At 53.5% G+C, this 15022-nt stretch overlaps 1 protein-coding gene across 1 annotated transcript in view; it reads right to left on the bottom strand.

The window, feature by feature from the left end:
• Window positions 1-11921: 11921 nt before the first annotated feature.
• The window catches only part of MAPKAPK2 (mitogen-activated protein kinase-activated protein kinase 2), a 44070-nt gene continuing 40969 nt past the window's right edge, over window positions 11922-15022 (bottom strand). The window contains exons 7-10 of the mRNA XM_012638844.1: window positions 14865-14989; window positions 14455-14540; window positions 14251-14331; window positions 11922-13600 (exon numbers count right to left, since the gene is read on the bottom strand). Of these exons, the coding sequence (XP_012494298.1) occupies window positions 13457-13600; window positions 14251-14331; window positions 14455-14540; window positions 14865-14989 (436 nt within the window). The 3' untranslated portion in view covers window positions 11922-13456. The remainder of the gene's footprint in view (window positions 13601-14250; window positions 14332-14454; window positions 14541-14864; window positions 14990-15022) is intronic.

Genomic DNA, 15022 nt, shown 5'->3' with positions numbered 1-15022 from the left:
TATGATAGTGAAGGGATAGGGCAGGGTTCAGGAGCCCCAGGGACAGACTTGGACTTACGTGGTTTGAACTTCCCGCCAAAGTCAAAGGAGGAAGTGCTCAGAGAGAGAGAGAGAGAGAGAGAGAGAGAGAGAGAGAGAGAGACAGAGAGAGAGACAGAAAAAAAAAAAAAAAAATGGCTTGAGAGAGAGAAGAGAGGGGCAACTGGCTTAGATTTTATGACAGTGAAGGGATAGGGCAGGGTTCAGGAGCCCCAGGGACAGACTTGGACTTACGTGGTTTGAACTTCCCGCCAAAGTCAAAGGAGGAAGTGCTCAGGCCTTCCTATCACCTTGTGGGGCAGAAGAGGTCAGAGAAGCGGCGGGCCTGAGAGCTGTCAACAAATACCAAAAATGGAGTCAGACTCTATGAGCTTTGCTGTCATCAGTGCATGGCTTCCAAGATTGCCCTGATGTCAGCACGCACCCAGAAGATAAGAAAAGAGGGACGGTGGAAGATCACATGGGAGGTTCCAGTAAGTCTGGCCAGGGAAAGGTAGGCGTATTCCTTCCACCCACATTCCACTGGCTAGAACTGAGTACCCTAGATGCAAGAGGGGCTGGGAATGTAACCCGCTGGGCAGTCGCTTTCCCTTGACAACCACGGAAGGGGGCAGGAATCTTTAGTGTGTACTTGGCCTTTTATTCCACAATGGAATACAAGCAGCAATGGATCCAGGTTTTGTGGGGTCCAAAGCTTGTCTTTAAGAAGAGATAAAATAAAAGTTACAGATACCGAATCAGAAAAGGGTCTTTGCAAGTGAAGGCTCTGAAGTTCAAGGTCCGTCAGCTTCACCGCGAAGGCCTCCTGCTGTCCCTCACCACAGGTGATTCCACAGAGGCTATCGCCAGCCACTCTCGTGTCCACTGAGGACAAATCAAGAAGAAAGGGCTATGGTTTCCGATGTGGCTACAGCACTCCTTCCTGGGAGGGAGTAAATTCTGGGATTGGCAACTTCCTGAAACTCTAGTCTAGATCCTATGAAAACAATTGCAAATGTGCTGTGAGATTTGGAAAACATTATATTGTTACATGTTTTCTGTTAGTAAAGACACACAAAATCTTACCTCACTGCAACCATAACACCTAAAGAAATTACATCCCCTTGGTTTTTCCCGTATATGTAGCTATTCGGAGGTTTAGAGTAGGAATGCTTTTCAAGTAAAAGGTTTGCAGGGGTGAAGCCTGGCAGATACTATGATTTGGTGGTCGGTGATTTCAGAAAGATTGAGAAGCACCAGTATCCCTTTGTGGGCCTCCAGCCCTGAGATTCTGTGACTCAGAAGTGCCCCAGATTGTCCATCCCTCAACCTACTCTTTGATATGCCTGGTTAGGGGCGTGTGATATAAACGCAGAGTGGAGTTCGGACCCCACAGGTATTGTGAGACTCCACTTCCCCTCCAGCCTCCAGGAGCAAGGGACGTGCCCCTCACACACAACAGGGCTGTGGCCCAGGGTTGTCCTCAGAATGGCTCACTGGAGGAGCAGCGACACGAGCCCCCAGACAAGAGCAAGGCTTTACCACCTGGGTTTCTGCTCCACCAGGCTCCGCTGGGTAAGAGCTTTCGGTACACACCCTTCTCTCCTTACGTTCCCATTTTTATTTTCTTATTTCCTTGATTTTCTAATTTATTTGTATTCAGCTATATTGTACCACATTCAATACAATTTTGCAAGCTTCCATTTGGGGAAAAATGGCATAAAAGAAAATGCTAAATACAAATACATAATAAAGTGGAAAACAAAACCAGAAATCTGTTTAAATGATGCCACTGTTATCTCCAGACAGAGGCTGGGTAATTAAAATGACTTCTTGGGGCGTCTTTTAACCTTCGGCTTTCATCCATCCACTCATCCAGTATTTCCCAAACACAACCTAGGTGCCGGGCTTCCTGACAGGTGCTGGGGATACGGCCTCTCTGAGGTCAACCCTTCCCCAAGGGCGAGTTGCCTTCTGCTCGCCCCTGCCAGGCTGCACAGCCTGTGGGCAATGTGTCTGCAGCTGCCCCGCTGAGCCTGCCGGGCCGGGCGGGCAGGTTGAGGACTGAGATGGGTGGGAACGGTTAGTGCGGTCGCCGCCACAGGACCCACTGAGGGCAGAGCAAGAGGAAATGGGCAGAGAGAGCAGCAGGAGGGATGGGGTTTGACAGAGGGAAGTCTTCCCTCTATCCGGATGGGAGGAGCTGTCTCGGCTGACGGGGGAGCTAAAGGAATCAGCGTGCCCGCTAACCTCCTCCAGAAGGTCTTCCCCAGATCTCACAGGGCTCTGGGACCTGCTCCCAACCGTGAGCACACACGGCCGTCCCCACCACAGCCTTGGCACTTACTCATACAGCGCCTTGTGTTGTTCTCTGCAAAACTGTCATGTCAGGGAGCCACATCTTCACGCTCTGCAAAGAGTACTGTATGTCAGCGGGTTCCCACCAACCTTCAACACGCATTCGAGGGCCTGGTACGTGCCACGCACTGGGGACGTGCCAGTGGAGAGAGCAGACACGAGCTTCTGCCCTCGGGGAGCTTACATGCCAGTCGTGCTAAGTAAGTTCTAGGCTTTTAGAAAGTGATCGATTCATGGGGAAAAATTAAGTAGGGTAACTGTATGTACATTACACTTCAATAAAAACGATTTTTTAAAATAGAGCCATGAAGGGGTATAGTGCCCAGAGTGAGGAGTCAAAGGTGAGAGGGGAGATTGCAGTTTTAAGTGGGGCAAGGGTAGGTGTCACTGAAAAGGTGACACGTGAACAAAACTTAAAGGAAATGTGTTGCTGTCTGAAGGAGTGTTCCATCCTGGGGACCTAGGGGTGGACAAAATGGCTTACACTGTCCCCTTCCAGCCCTTGAGGTCCATGAACACTGCAGGCCCCTAAAGTGTGGCTTGGCCTTCACAAGGACAAGGGGCCTGATCCTCTCTGAGCTTTAGATGCTTTCACGGCCTCCTCTCTGCCTTTGGGAGGTGTTCCATGTAGGCTATAAACCTCTGCTGAGCCTCAGGGTCCTGCACTATTAACACAAAGGATTGTTTCCTAGCTACTTAATCAAGCTGAGCCTCAGTTTACATATCTATAAAATGGGGATAATAATACCTCTTCCTCATAGGATTGCTGAGATCAAAAATCCAAGAGAAAAGAAAAGCTCACGGAGGGGAACTGGGGTCTCCGAACTGAACCGGGAGGCCCCTCACTGGGCTTTCATTCACTATGTGCCAGGAACTGGGCTAAATGTTGGCACTGATCAGCTATTTCATCATCTCACGACAGTGCTGTGATGAAGATGCTCTTAAATCATCATCTTTACTAACTGGGACATTGAGGCATACAGACTTCGAGGGTTCTGAGCTGGCGAGTAGTAGAGCCGGACCATGAACCCAGACCTGTAGGAGCCCAGGGCTCTAGCCTACACCACACCACACATCCTCTCTTGAATTCTCTCAAGCCAAATTTCCTCTGGTGGTGTGAGCAGGAAGGACAGGTTCTGAAAGCTAATCTAGACACCGCTACACTCACACTTCCTCCCAATCGGCCCTAATCTCTGCGGCCTCCTTTGCTGGGATATAACCCAGTCGTTTTCGTTGCCAAATTCTTATGAGAAGAGAACAATACCCCCCGTACCTGGGGGCCTGATTAATGTTGGCAACTGTGGGAGGGAGGGAAGCGGAGGCATTCTTAGAACTGGGGCCTAGGCGGGGGCTGGCGGGCTCCACTTTCAGAAATTCTAGAGACCATGGCACGGGGGTTTTGAGAGAAAGCCCGTGACTCACCCTCACCTCTCGTGGTCTGTTTGACCCGAAGGCACAGTGCCTTCCCATCATCCTCCCTCGGCCCCTCGCCGCCAACTCTGCCCAGCTGCCAACGCCCCGCAGTGACCCATCACCTCCTCACACTGCCTCCCCTCAGCGTTGCCAGGGGTCCTCTCTGCTGGGCTAACCCCATCCCCCTGCACCAGACCCTCTAGGCAGCCTCCGTTCCCAACAACTTTATACTACAGAGAGACGCCCAGGGCATCTGGAGGGACAACTACCACTGTCATAAAGGCACGTGAGAGGGGGTGGGTCCGCCGGGGGCAGGGGACTCAGGAGACGATGGAACGGGGCCGGGAAAACATGCTTCTAGAAGCCCAAACCCAAATTCCCCTCTTACCTCCTGCTCACACTGGCACAATAATAATGACTACTTACTACTGACTATATGAGAATATATGGCACTAATGAGCACTATGGGCCAGTCTTTTATGTAATTTCTACATGATCTAACTATGCTAAGGCTTTCACGTGATTTTTTTACATATTTCATTTGTTCCTCACAACAACCCTATGACATAGGTGATGATGTTTAGTCTGGGTTCTCCAGGAAGCAGCTGTCAAAACAGGATGAAACATACACGGGTTTTATTAGGGAAAATTTCTTTACGAGAGACAAGAGAATAAGAAGTGAGTCTTCAGACCACTTCTGACCCCACTGAGGAAAGAGGGACGGGAGGATGGGTGCGAGCGTCCCAGGCACAAGTGTCTACGAAGGTGCCAGGGACTTCTCAAGCCGAAGTTGGCTATCTTTAGAATCCTGGTTCTCCCAGGAACAGACGGGCCTTAGTATCCCTGCGCTCTCTCAGTCACTGGTAGCAGGCGGAGGGACGTGTGACGTCTGCACAAATGCGACAACGAATGTCAGAGCATAATAGCTGGGGCCCTTGGACGATTAAGCTCCCTGTAATAGGAGGTCTGGGAGGCACGTTCTCATGGGTGCCTCAATAATGGTCTCCATTTTACTGTAAACTGAGGCTCAGAGAGGCCAAGTCACCAGCTCGTCGTTTGAACCCGGTTTAACACAGCTCCAAAGATTTCTACCGCAGTGCACGCCTGACCTGTGGACCACTAACTGCATCAAAGCCTGAGTCCCCAGGTTCAGAAACCAGCAGAGGAAAGGCTTTCGCAGAGGCGATGTGGCTGGGCTCCTGTAAAGTATGAAAATACTTGTATGTGTCCTGTGTCCCCCACGACACTTAAGACCCTCAGCGAAAGCCACCTCCCCTGCCATGTGCCTTTCTCTGATATCCCTAACCAGCGGGGATCCCGCCCCCGTAACCTCCCACAGCGCCCTGGGCCTCTCCTACAGCACCCGCCAGAGTCTGTCTTATGTCAAAGTTATCTGTACCCTTGTCACGTTCTTAGCGTCCCCACAGGGACACTCGCACACCCGTCTGAGAAGCAGGTCGTCAGGTAGCCTGCTCAAGATCAAACACCAGTAGGTGGCTGAACCTCAGATTTTTGTCTCTCAGCCGTTCTGCCTATACACCCAAAATATATGCAAATGACCACAACCGAGTGAGCAGAGCTGCTGATGCGGGGAGAGGTTGAAGGAATCCCCTACCCGCCTCTCGATCAGACTTTTCCAGTCGCCCACGATGCGGCCACGGGTCTGCATCTGCATCTATCGGTTTCGGGAAGTGCCTCGAATGCCCTCTTACTCTCAGCTGACTTATTCTACCCCCAGATTGCTCCACTGGTGACAGCAAATCCTTTCATGGACCTCTCATTCGGAAAGCAATATGCAAAGTGCATTCATTCATAAATCGATGCTGTCTCTTCGGCACTGCCTATCAAAACCTAAAACGTATACACCTCTGGATCCAGCTATTCCACTTCTAGTAATCTATACTGCAGAAATCCTTAAGAATGTGCTCAATGTTGTACAAGATATTTGCGGCATCTATACCAATAGTAGAAAAAGGTTGGGGGGGACAAAAATATCCATCTATAGCAGATAAATTGTGGCACATCCACACGACGGAATGCTCTACAACTGAAAAAAAAACGGTAGTTCTATGAGCTCAGTCATGGAAATTCACTGAGATATGCTAAGTTAAAAAAGCAAGCTGCATATTGTTTAATGGGTATGAAAAATTTCTGGAGTGGCTGTAAACAATGTGAATATACTACTGAACTTAAAAATGGTTAAGATGGTAAATTTTAAGTGTATTTTATCACAAAATTTTTAAAAAGCCAAGTTGCAGAACAATATGTCTAATGATACCATTTATACTTGTTATAACCTTCAAAGAGATTTCTCAGTTGTGCTTCTAAGCACAAATGTATCTAAATTAATAGAACTTTCCAGATAAAAATCAAAATGAAATCAAGCTATTCAAAGAAGTTACTTCTGTAGAGGAAACTGGCATAGTTGGGTGAGGTTAGAGAGAAGCTTTCACTCTTCACTCTGTACATCTATATACGTATATATAATTTCTGTGTTTGAATTACTACAGTTACTTGTGTTAATTTTTCTTTAGATGCATTCATCCCTCCAATATACACCAAGTACCTACCCTGAGTCAGCTGTCATTTTCAGGGCCTAAACTGATCAGACTGGATTTCTCACGTACCCTCTTCCTCTTCCTTGCACACTGGCTCAAAGGATGCCCTGCCCTCATTTCCCTTCCCTCCTGTCCTCATCCCTCCTAAGGGGGGTGGCTGGGGTAAGAGGTAGGGCTGAAGTCTCACTATGAGGACCATTTCCTTCGTACAGGTTTATGACTAGAAAAGGAGACAGCTGAGTGCCAGAAAACCATAGGCCCCTCTAGATATTACTACAAATACCAGATCTCTCTGCACCACAGACTCTAGCTAACCAATGTCTCGGTCTCAGACTCAGATGAGATCGTGGTTTCTTTGAAAAGTAAACCTTTGACTGGTGAATTCAGAACCACAGGTCTCCAAATCAGAGGGTAAGGGATGGGAGAACTCATCTCATTCTGAAACTTGAGGCCTGGTTACCCCAAGAGGCTCTAGCTGTTTGAGGAACAAGAGGCCCACAGCTGCCTGGACTGAGGAAGGAGCAAGATCACGTTTCACATGGACTCAGACGTGCCCAGAGCCAGCCAGTGACTACCCTGGCGAGGGCCAGAGCCACCCAGACAGGGTGCTCATTTGCATAACTTTTGCAGATACTTTACATATCAGGATACTAGGATCAGAGAGGTCAAGACTAGTATTTGGTCTTCTTGAGCCTCAGAGACAGAACCAAAACCAAGCGGGTGGGGGGATGCTCAGGAGGGATGGGGGACTTGCGAAGGGGGAAAGTCAGTCCCAATATTTCACTTGCAAATCCTGGCATGGGTGTGGGATGGGGGTAGGAAACTTCACTGTCCCGGAGAGCAAGAAAGTTATGCAAACAAATGCATTTGCATGGCAGACCTGGTCCCTAAAAATGACTTACCGTCACAGGTTCCACGGCTCTCAGATTCTACAGCCGCAGCGGCCCCACCTGAAATCCTGCAGCTTGACAGTCAAAAGACTTCCCAGCCAGGGGCTCCGGGCAAGAGCGCACCGTAAGAGCAGTCACTGTTCCCTCCAGAGGGCACATGCAGATTCCAAGGGAACCCCAGGTTTGAGATGTTGGTGTGTTCAAAATAAAAACGCATCAATGGAAGCTTAGGTACGCTGGCATTTGCGCTTGTACCAGGGAGGCTCCCAAGGGCTTCACATTCGATACACTCGTGGCTGGTGTAGGCTCAGAGGACGGAGGGATGAGAAAGGCTTTTTAGTGGCAGAGGCAAGAGGGGCAAGGAAGCCCCTCACGACACTCACCCCGCTCTTCCAGGAGGGCTCCCAGTTTCATGTAATGTCCTTTTCCATAATGATTTGTAAAATGTATGACTATAAATGACCTAAGTTTAAGGTACAACTTTGTAAGTCTTTTTTAAAAATTAATGAACTGAAAGGTAAGTGGCGAAATCTCCATCAGACTATATCGCCAAATTTTGGTTTGGGGAGCAAACATCAGGAAGGAGGGGGATCCAAGTCCGAGGGGCTGGAAAGAGAAAATGGACAGAAAACACCAAGGCCATGCCACGGGGGGGGGGGGGGGGGGAGATCAGATTTCTGTGGGCAGAACCCACGGGGGTCAAAGGTCAAGCACAAGAGGAGCAGACAGTAGTTCAGACCAGAAGACAAGGGGTGAACCTGCCACGGAAGGATGGATCTGGCTCTTGCACGGACAAGCTAGAGTGGAGATCCAAAGGGAGAATCTCCACCATGCTGCTCGCTCATTTTCTACCACCAGAACTGCCCTTCCAGTGCCAGTGCAAAGGGCTGCTGGAAACTCTCCTGGGTCTCTGGCAGAATAGCCCCCCTCCTGCACCGCAACCACCTGCCGCTCCCACTTTAGAGCACATGGACTCTGCCTGCCTTCTGTGACAGCCACGTCTGTCCGCTGCTCTACACCGCGCTCCACGGGGGCTGGACCCACTTCTCACTCACCTGCGCCTCCCCTAGTTCCCGAGCACTGGGTGTTACGCGGAGCCAGGTGCTCAAGATGCACCGAATCCAAATGTGGCATTTGTACTTTTGAATAGTGGCTGAAAGCCTTCGCAAAGAGCAGCTCAGGTCGAAGAGGCCAGAGTGGCCCTACCCTTGCACACCCATGAAAATGCTTCCCCAGCCTTCACAGTTGGCCTCATTTAACCTTTACATGCCTGGGCGGGGGAGCACGGGCACCATCCCCAGCCAAGGCATGGATGTGGGGGCTTCACCCAAACAGAGGACGAGGATCCAGGGCGTGTTTCTTTTGACCACATTCCTCTCTCCAGTCTCCAAACCTCTAGGCCCTAAGAGGCTGACCCATGCCACCTGGGCTGGGATGACACACCCTCACTGTGTGGGCCAGTTTCTAAAGTGTCCAGGCCTGTGGATCCAGGGAGAGGAAAGACAAGGCCACTCTCTGCCGCACACAAGCATCTTCTATCTCCCCAACCAGCCCCTCAAGGGCAGGAACCGAGTTTTACACTTGGCTTGTTTTTCCCAAAGCACACGGCATACAGGAAGTGCCTGGATATTCAGTGGTTTAGCATGTTGGGGAGACGCTCCACACTGGTCTGATTGGGAGAGGAGAGGTAGATGAAGTCACCAAAAGGGCCCCCAGAGCTGGAGCAGCATGTCCCTTCCAAAGAGCTGCTGCTCCCACACTCAGCCACTCACCCCGGGGTGGCTGGGGCCCCTAAATGGAGGCTGCAAGAGACAGAACCCAGAAGGGGCTGTATTGCTGGGGCTGCAGTGCAGTGGTGGTCCCCAAAGCCCCCTCTGACCCGCTCTGGCCCTCCTGGGGAGTGCCCAGCAGGGTTTGTTTACATTCCCCAGTAAGTGGGACAGCCACTTTCCCCAGCCTCACCACCCTCGCCCTCCGCTTTGAATAACTGAATTTCCTTCACACCCCGTGCAGACCTCCCCGCTCATCGTTCACAGCCCTCCGCGTTTCCTGTCTCCAACCCAGTCAAAGGAAAACCCCGAATTTACTGTTATTGTTTACCAACCCAACTGCCTTCTCACCCCAAGACACAGAGACCCACCGAACTCGGGGCAGGAGCTCGACCCAGCCTGGGCCACGGGCCCTGCTCTAGCCCTGCACTCCCTGGGCCCTCTCTGCAGGGCAGCCCACTGGTGGCAAAGGCTGCCTGGGAGCTGGCATTTTAGGAAGCGTTTAAATCCGGCAGCTCATTGAATTCCTCACAACAGCCACAGGGCCTAGGAACAGCACGCCCATTTCATGCAAAGGGAAACGAGACTTCCCTCAGCGGAGCAGGGCCAGTCTCAGCAGCTCCTCTCCTCCCCGCCCCCGCTGCCCCCCCTTAGCAGGACGACTTCCATGCATTTTCAAGGAGCTCTCAGCTTGGAAACAGATCTAGGTCGTCTGACTCGTTGTGTCACCTTGGGCAAGTCTCTATAATTCTCTGAGCCTCAGGTTCCTCTCGGGTAAACTGGAGGCTGGACTGAGCCCCCCAGAGGGTGTTCGTGATGGTGAAGAGGGCACTCGGCAGGTCCCTGGGGGTGTCTGCAGTTCCTCTTTATATCTCACACCACTGAAGGGTATTCGAGAAGCATACCTGCTCTCCCCCACCCCAGCACCCATGCAAGCCAGCATCGGCCTTTAGGGACAGAGGATTCCATCGCTGTCCCACCCAGGAGTTCAGCAGGAGGTGGTTACGTTCCCCCTAGAAACAGGGGCTTGCTACATGGAAGGTCAGGGCACGGGGGCACAGAAAGGTGTGCCAGGACCCCACTCGCCACGCCAGATCCTTCCTGGCCCTTTGTCCCAGCCGCCTTCTCCGAAAGCCAACATCAGGCTGGATCCTCACTGGCCACAAGAGTCCCCCTGAGCGGGGCTGACCGAGACAGGAAAGGAAGCAAAACACAAGGGTCAACGTCGGGCACCACCGAGAAGGCTGTGAGACAGGCCTCTGCGGCAGAATCACAGTCCCAGTGATGCCATGCCCTTGTCCCTAGACCTGGGGCTATGTCGCCTTACATGGCAAAAGGGACTCTGCAGATGGGATTAAGGCTAAGGACCTTGCCATGGAGAGACCATACTGAATTACCTGCATGGGTCAGATCTCACCACACTAGTCCTTAAAAGCAACAAGCCCTTCCCAGCTGGGTCACGCCGACGTGACCACAGAAGAAACGGCAGAGAGAAGCGAGGTTGCGGGTTGAAGATGGAGGAAGGGGCCACAAACCAAGGAATGCAGGAAGCCAAGGAACGCAGGAAGCCTCCAGAAGCTGGAAAAGGCAAGGAAACAGCCTCCAGAAAGGAATGCAGCCCTGCTGAGACCTAGAGTTTAGACCAGTGAGACCCTATCACTCTGTTGACTTGCAGAACAGGAAGACAATAAATGTGTGCTATTTAAACCATTAAATGTATTTGGCAGGAACAAGAAACGTCACAATAAAGCCTCTGAAGACAGCAGAGTGCTGACAACTTCCTTCTCCCCTCTGTCCCTGACTCCCTTCCCATCCTGCCCCACTTCCTTCTTCCCCTGGGTTCTTACCATTTCTGACAGCTCCGTAAGTGCAGACAAAATAACTGTATTTCTCTGAAAGCAAAACCTCATTCTGGCTTATTTTGAGCAGTGGTTTCTAGAGTGGTGAGCAGCGTCTCAAGGTAGGAACCAACCTCAGCAACCCATTTAGGAGTCACGAGGCCAAGCGGCCTCTGTTCCCGTGGGCTGAGGGTGGAGACGTGATCCCTTTGATGACTGAGGGGACCAGTCAACCTCTCCTCTCTCTTCCAGGTAGGGGGCAGGTCTGAGGGCAGGACTCTGTGGCCTGAATTCTGATCCAGACCAGTTAGCTGTGTGCTCCCAGTACACTGCTTCGCCCTCCGGGTCAGCCTCAGCAGGGACGGACGGCTATCCTGCACTGCCTTCCTCCCCCGAGCGTTCTGAGGATTACACGAGAGAAAGTGGGTGACACGATCTGGGACGTGCGGTTTCTCCGCCCGACCCGGAGCGAGAGCAGTGGGGTTGGCAGACCAGTTTCCACGGTGGGCTCTACTGCAAAGCAAGTCATCGTGTGATGCCAACGTTCCACACTGAGCGGGTCCGTGAACCCTGCTGTCTCTTCCAGCTTTGGCTTCTTCCTGGCCCCTATCGCCACCTCCTGGAATTCGCAGGCACTACACCGACTGCTCCCTGGCCTCTTTTCCAGGATTTCAACCCAATTCACCACCAGCTCCTCTTCCTTGTGCCCCACACCAGCGGCTCCCCTAGACTAAGGGTGCCAGCACCTGGCAGTGGCCATGTAGGTCAGAGAATGTGCCAAGCAGCAGCTTGGCTCCTGATTTTGTATTTGGCAAAAAAGGATGGGCTCCCGGCCCTTGCTGCCTCCCAACTAGTGATAAGAACAGCAGGAGTAGCGTTCCCCATCCCAGCAGCAGACACGTCCCCACCCAGGGAGGTGCCGGCTCCCACTGATCCAGGAGGTCCTCCTCTCCTCCCTCGCCCTCCTCTCCCAGGGCACCCAGCTCTGCCCTTCCCAACAGGCAGAATCTATCCGCACATGGAGGAGGTGGGGGCTGGGGGCCTGAGCCCCAGGAAGGAAGAGAAAGAAAAACTTTCAACTATTAAATCTGTTTAGTAAAGACAATTTTGCTCATACAAAACAACAGTATACAACAGTCTGAGTGCTGGACACACCATCAGAGACGAAGGAGGCGCTGAGGGCACCCGGAGCCCTCCCCCCGTGCACAAGACGACCCTGGGTGCCCCTCCGCCACCTGCCCCTGAGAGAGGGAAGCTGAAGTACTCCTGCCACCTCTTCCCCCACAGGGAAGTGGGACGGGGGGCCATGGCACAGGGAATCTCTCCCCAGCTGCTCCTCACCAACATCAGGGGAGGCCCCTGCCCTCACTGACCTGGACACGCCAAGCTGAGTCGTTTGGGGGTGACAGCAAAGTGGCTGACGGGCAAGGGGGCAGAGTCGGGACATCTTTGGTGCAAAGACTCCCCCCTCACCCACCAGGCCACACGATGGAAATTTGAGGGAGGACCACAGTGGCCCTGCCTTTGCCCACGAGGGGCAGCCGGCTGACGCCTCCAGAGCCCAGTAGATGCACATGAAATGCAGAAGCTTTGTCAATACAAACCGCCCAGCTCGCCTATGTGAGCTGAGAGGCAGCCCATTGAGAAATGGCTAAAAATTTAAGGAAAATGAACAAGAGTGGGTTAATCGCGGCGAGAAGGGGAAGGAGAGACGTTAAGGACCAGCGCTACATGGGGAGAAGGGGCTGGGGGACGTCCAGTCTTCCTGATGGCTGTGCCAGTGCCCGGGTCACTCCCCTCTGCCTCCCGGACGCAGCGCACAGGGAAAGGCCGTGGAGGGCCTGGTCAGGATCTGGCGGGCTTCCCAGGCACTTTGGCAGGCTCACGTGGGCAGGGCAGGCCCCAGGAGGCACAAGGTTCCTGAGCCACAGCAGGGCCCCCTTCCTCTGCAGCCCTGCTGCCCCTGGCCCTGCAAATGCACGATCCCAGGCACAGATCTGGGCGCTCGTGCACGCGCGCGCGCGCGCGCACACACACACACACACACACACACACACTCACTCCTATCTGTCCGGCACATGGTGATGTCTGAGGGCTCCAGAAGAGGAGGTGGGAGCCATCCTCCTCCAGAGTGGCCTTGAGTCCCCAGAACGCCTGAGCCAGCGGGGACCCCAGGCTGTCCTGGGGAAATAGGGAGGGCAGATGGGACAACACAGGGACACTCCCTATAACAGTTTCCACAAATACCCTTAACAAACCCCAAACCTTTGCAGGATGCAGAGAAGAAGGGGTCTGGTAGGAAGGAGAAGTAGGAGAAAGGACAAAAAAAGGGGTTCATAAAAATTCCAGGTAAAATTACTGATAAAAGATTGTAAAATGAGCACAGGTTCAGGAGCACCTTGCTCGCTTCTCTCTGCAGCCTCCCAACCTCCCAGCCTCTCCCCGCTGGGGTGGCCGGAACCAAAGGCCGAATCCAGCCGCTGGCACAGTTCAGGCTCCACGCGGCTGAGGAGAGGAGGTGGGAGTGGGCAGTTCTGTGTCTCCTCGTTTAAAAAATATATCCATGTAGAGAGTTATTGCTCGTCCTCCAGTGGGGTGGGGGGCCCGGAGGCTCAGTGGGCAAGGGCTGCAGCCTCCAGGGCCCGAGCCTTCTTCCGCCTCTTCAGAAGCAGGGGGTTGGACGCATCTTCAATCTTTTTTATCTTGATCTGCTCGTAGTCGACGCGCATTGTGGCCAAGGCACTGGTCATCTCCTCCTGGGGGCGGGGTGGGGGATTGCGCCAGGAAGGGTGCAAAAAGAAAGCCAGAAGACGAGAAGGAGAGAGGGCAGAGAGACACAGGAGATGAGAGACATGACAAGCGCAGGATGAGGGCAGCAGGGGTGGGGACAGAAAGAGAACACACCCAGTCAGTGCGTCCCCACTGCCAACAGCAGCCTCACCCCAGCACTGGGCAACAGAGAGCGGCCACCACGCTGCTGCTGCTCTCCCAAGAGCCCCCCAGCAACCCCGCAGGAGGGCAGAAAGAGCACTGGACCAGGAGTCAGGAGACCTGGGTCTGGTCCATCCCAGCCAGTTACCAGCTACATGACCTTGAGCAGGTCACTCCCCTTCTTTGGGCCTCAGTTTCTTCTTCTGCAAAATGAGGAGATCATACCAGATGGCCTTCAAGGCCATTGGAAACCCAGGCAGTAGAGGGCTTCTAAGAAACAGCCCCAGCAGAGTGCTCTGCCCACGACCTGGTCAGGGAAGTGGCTCAGGCCGCTGTTCTTGTTGGAATGGAGACACCCCTGGGGTGAGAGGATGCAGAACCAAACTCTCCCCGGCCAGAGCCACCCCTCCCACCTGGGCGCTCCCGGCGAGCTGCCCACCCCACCCAAGCCCCTCTCACCCAGGGCACCCCTCACCTTGACATCCTCCCACCGCTCCTTGTCCTCCTTCAGGACCCGGCTGGTGTGCAGGGGGGTTTGAGGGACCTTTGTCGATTGCTGAGGGGAGAGAAGTAGGGTCCGAGTGAAAGCCTGGGACAGGCAGAGTCCTGGCCAAGGCCGCGTCCCGAGGGACAGTCCCCTTGGACCTGGACCTGGGTCTCCCCGGCCTGCCAGGCTCACCATGATCCAGGGGTGGTTCATGAACTCCGTGATGGTCATTCTCTGCGTGGGCTCCGTTTTCAGCAGGTTCCGGATGAGCATCTTCACTGTGGGGTGGGACATGAGCAGGGACAGCTCAGGGGCCACTCTCCCTGTCCTGCTCCTCCTTCCAGTTTTCAGGGGGAAACCAGGCTCAAGAGAGGGAGCCCGACCAAGGAACTGGCCCCACAGACCCCTGTGGCTTCAGTACTTGCCAGGCCCCACCCACGGGCAGGACACACCCAGCAGGTGTGGGCACAGGTGCGGACACACAGTCACACCACTCCCGAGACGGATGCCTGCGCGCACGTGTGCACACGTGCACGCGAACATCACACACCACATACACACACGCGGGCTCTGCCCCTGGTCCTGGAAGGCTGGGTTCCTACCTTCTTCTGATACTTCTGACCACTCTGGGTTGGGAAATTCATACTGGCCCATTCGGATGCGCGTCTTCATGCCCGGAGAGATGGCGAGGCCGTGGTTGGAGTAGAAGGGGGGATAGCCACACAGCCTGCGCCAGGAGGAGGAAGGAGGTGGGAGACAG

The sequence above is a fragment of the Propithecus coquereli genome, unplaced genomic scaffold (genome assembly GCF_000956105.1).
Source record: "Propithecus coquereli isolate 6110/MARCELLA unplaced genomic scaffold, Pcoq_1.0 Scaffold135, whole genome shotgun sequence".
In the NCBI taxonomy this organism is placed as follows: domain Eukaryota; kingdom Metazoa; phylum Chordata; class Mammalia; order Primates; family Indriidae; genus Propithecus; species Propithecus coquereli.
The sequence above is the reverse complement of the archived record's forward strand: the minus strand, read 5'-3'. Positions and strand labels throughout refer to the sequence as shown.